The sequence below is a fragment of the Colobus angolensis genome, unplaced genomic scaffold, assembly GCF_000951035.1.
Source record: "Colobus angolensis palliatus isolate OR3802 unplaced genomic scaffold, Cang.pa_1.0 Scaffold53, whole genome shotgun sequence".
Lineage (NCBI taxonomy): Eukaryota > Metazoa > Chordata > Mammalia > Primates > Cercopithecidae > Colobus > Colobus angolensis.
In genome coordinates, this window is record NW_012118821.1 from 12,177,092 (window position 1) to 12,180,953 (window position 3,862).

At 52.0% G+C, this 3,862-nt stretch overlaps 1 protein-coding gene across 1 annotated transcript in view; it reads right to left on the reverse strand.

Moving 5' to 3' along the window:
• Positions 1-810: 810 nt before the first annotated feature.
• Positions 811-3,862, reverse strand: part of TPO (thyroid peroxidase) — a 152,134-nt gene continuing 149,082 nt past the window's right edge. The window contains exons 14-15 of the mRNA XM_011960987.1: positions 2,667-2,796; positions 811-950 (exon numbers count right to left, since the gene is read on the reverse strand). Coding sequence (XP_011816377.1) covers positions 897-950; positions 2,667-2,796 — 184 coding nt within the window. The 3' untranslated portion in view covers positions 811-896. The remainder of the gene's footprint in view (positions 951-2,666; positions 2,797-3,862) is intronic.

Below are 3,862 nucleotides of genomic sequence, written 5' to 3' on the forward strand. Positions count from 1 at the left end.
CTGTTTCATCCATGATTAGTTACTACTCTCTTCTCTTAGTGGAGGTAGAACTCCAGGTCAGATGCGCCTGCGTTTGCTTTCAATGCTGAAGGACCCCTGACTATTTCCTTGGGTGAGGCTGAGGGCTGCCTGGGCTGGGACCCAGCCTCTGGAATTCAGCTGCTTCACACATGAAATGAGGATGGCAGCTTTACAGGGTCAGCGTGGCTAACAGTGCCCCCCAGGCTGCCTAGTTGAGTCAAGGAGGGGGATTCCTCTGGGATCACTGGGCTGTGTTCCCCGTGAATGAGGGGGATGAGGAGGGCTGAGGGCGGCGCGCGGCAGGGCGGCTGCTGGAGGCAGAAGCCTGCGGTCTGAGGCTGACATGTTGGTGAATCTCTGGAGGATGAGACAAGTCACTTTGCCCTGTTGGTCCTTAAGGCTCCAGCCTCTCCCTCAGAATCACTTTCCTCCTCCCACCGGCCCTGCAGGAAGCCAGGAGTGCTCTTCTCGGGAGAAGAGGGAAGCCAGATGCAGGCCCTGCGGACACCTGGTGATGGGCAGCGGGTGTGGAAATGCCAGTGCCGGAGGGACCGCCGGGGCAGAATGCAGATGAGCACAGCATCAGAGACACCAGCAGGTGGAGATAGGATGATGGCAAGAGTAGTGTTTCCAGGGTTCACAAAATAAAGATGTGTAATCTGTAAATACATTCTAACGGCAAAGCCCCAGAAGGAACAAATCAGGCAATGCTTACAAGAAAACGCTAGACAAATGCACAATGACAATATTTATTCATCCATGCCTGAGAGTAATTACAACATGGTGCTAGATTTGCCCATGTTTGGAAAACAATCATACAGTGATTTTGGGAACATGAAGCTGTTCTGCAGGATCAGTGTCCTGCCAGTTTGCCCTCAGAGGGCTCTCGGCAGCCTGTGAGCATCCCGGCCTTCCATCCCGGCACTCTCCTGCAAAAATGCAGAACAAACATTAATAACATCTGAATTTTGACTGCTCCGGTAACAGCACACACTTGATACAAGACAGGAGGGCCTGGATTGGAGCACTTTTCACAAAGGACTGCTGGCAAGATGAACCATCCTTCTTCCTCGTCACGCCAGAGGGAAGTTTCTGGCTCCCGGACGAACACTTGTTTGCAGGAGGCCACAGAGGGTCCACGTGGCAAAGGTTCCTACTCAGAGCGGGATCTGCGATCCGCAGGCAGGGTCCTTCAGGAAGAAGGCGTGCTGAGCACACAGGTCCCTGCAACCATGGATGCACAGAACACCTGGCCTTGCCCCTGGTGTCAGTCAGGCTAATTAGGGGCCCAGGGGACTTGCTGGCACTACCCTTGCTGTGGCTAACAAAGGTATCCTGGGGTTGCATTTAAATTCACAAAGAGCCTCACTCCCAGGCCAGGTCTTTTTGGTTCCATGTGTGACAGCCAGGTGCAAAGACGAACCTACTCTCAGCAGAATGACCCTGCTCTGCTCGTCTCCGAGGACAAGATCTAATTTCACACTGAATTTCGGAAGGGAGCCTGATCATGTTGGCAATGCCCCCTCCTGTATGCAAGTGACTTTGTTTAAATTAAAATTTGTATTTTTAGTTGACAAATAATAACTGCATATATTTACCATGTTTTAAGCATGGTTTCGACACCTTTACGTTATGGAGAGATTATATCAAGTTAATTAACATATCATCACCTCACATCTTTTTTTTGGCAGTGAGAACATTTAAAATCTATTATTTTAGTGGCTGGGCATGGTCCCAGCACTTTGGGAGTTTCAGACTGGAGGATCTCTTGAGCCTAAGGGCTCAACACCAGCCTGGGCAGCGTAGTGAGACTGCATCTCTGCAAAAAATCTAAAAACTAGCCAGGCATGGTGGTGAGTGCCTGTACTCCCAGCCACTCGGGCGGCTGAGGCAGGAGGATTGCTTCGGCAGGAGGGTCAAGGCTTCGGTGCTATGATTGTGCCACCGCACTCCAGTCTTGGGTGACAGAGCAGGACTCTGTCTCAAAAACAAAAAAAAAACCTCTTATTTTAGCAATTTTGAAATATGTGATCATTATGACAAAGCGTGTGCCCCATGCGGTGCAGCAGATCTGAGGCGTCCTCCTCCTGTCTGAGCCTTCGTGCCTGTGACCAGCATCTCCCCACTGCCCTCTGGAGGCCACTGTTCTGCTCTCTGCTTCTCTAAGCTCGACGGTCCAACTTACACAGGTGACTTTTTACTACGGCCTCACTTGGGGTTCTGCGTACAAGGTAAAGTTGGTAAAACATACATGTAAACATTTTTCCGCACTGATTATAACGATTCCACTTAAAAATCAGAATTTAAAAGTCAGCATTTTGTTTCAGCTTCTCCTTCCTCTCCTGGGCTTCCAGCCAGTCCTCAGAATAAGTGGAAGCCAACGCCTGAAAATCAGTCCCTAGTTTTGGAACCGGTTTGTAGCAATGGAAGGCATTTTCCCTCCTCTCACTGAGCAGGCTCACATTCTGGCTCATTGTCATTAACTTGTTTAACTTGTATATAAAACCTCCAGGACGAAAGTGCAGAATGGACGAGGAACCAAGGGGTAAACAGAAATATGCCGGGACCCTCATCGGAGCTGCTCCTACACTCAGATCTTGTCCAACCACTGCGGTGGCAGCTGGGAACATGCGGCATGGTGTGGCCCTAGGGAGGTCCTGAGCTGCGGTGCCCTGCAGTGAAGTCCCTGCATCCTGGTGCTTCCCGCATCTCAGCTGGGGAGTTCCTCTGCCTGTCTCCGAGATGGGCAGTGTGGGTTTAGTGCCAGCGCGTGTCCTGTGGGAGACATGTCTTCAGTTATCGGGAGAGGGCCCGGCACCGTGACTGTGGAGGGGAGAGAGCTGGGCATGAGCGAGGGCACAGCGGCCGTGCTTGGCTTTGGCAGAAACACTCCAATCCACTTTCATTTTCCACTTCAGTCGAGTCAATCATGATCTATTTTAGAAAAATTAGCACTGTTCTCTTCATAGGAAAAAGAATTTTGGCATTTCGCAGCCAAGAGGACCCTGTCTCCATGCAGCTGAGCGGTGGCTTTCTTACAACAATCATGCAGGAGACACGGGCTGCAGTGAGGATTTCCACCCCCATCACTGCCAAGAGATGCATCCAAGTGACAGGCAACATTAAGCTTTTCCTGGGTCAGGGCGTTGTCCCTGTGCAGGCAAAGGGCCCAAAACCACCTTTCACCTGAGCCTGAAGACCCCAGCCCAGACCTAGAGAAGAGGGGGAGGAAGCGCTGTCCCAGGGGAGCAAGGGTAGAGGTCCCCCGGTCTCCGGGAGGTGTGGAGAGCTGGGGCCGGCGCAGGAAGGGATGCTCTGGTGAGATTGGGACCTTTTGAGAAGGGAAGAGCAAGTTACCCAGAAACGCGTCAAAAATACTACGGGATTTAACTGTAAGTACAAAGCAGCTTTTCCATCAGAACTTAACAGCTACTATATTTTCCAGCTATTTGGTTGCCTTGATTAGAAGTTTTTACCTGCCCCCGGCCTCATTCCCCAAACACTGAGCTGCTGGACTCCTTCCCCTGCCTCGGTGGTCATTCATCCCTGACCTCTGCATGGCGCCATCATCACGGGTCCTGAGCATTCCTGCCCACCTGCCTGAGGAGGAACACAGGCCCTGGAAGTGGCTTGACCCTGTGTCAACGTGGCAATGGCAGACAATACTGGAGGTGGCTCCCCGTGACCCTGTGTCAATGCGGCAATGGTAGACAATACTGTAATGCCTACAACTTCCGAGGTTCTCCCAGGGAGCACAGTCTCAGCACCACAGCACACTCCGCACAGCCATTCCAGCAGCTCCTGCCGGGGAGCACAGTCCCAGCACCACAGCGCACTCCGC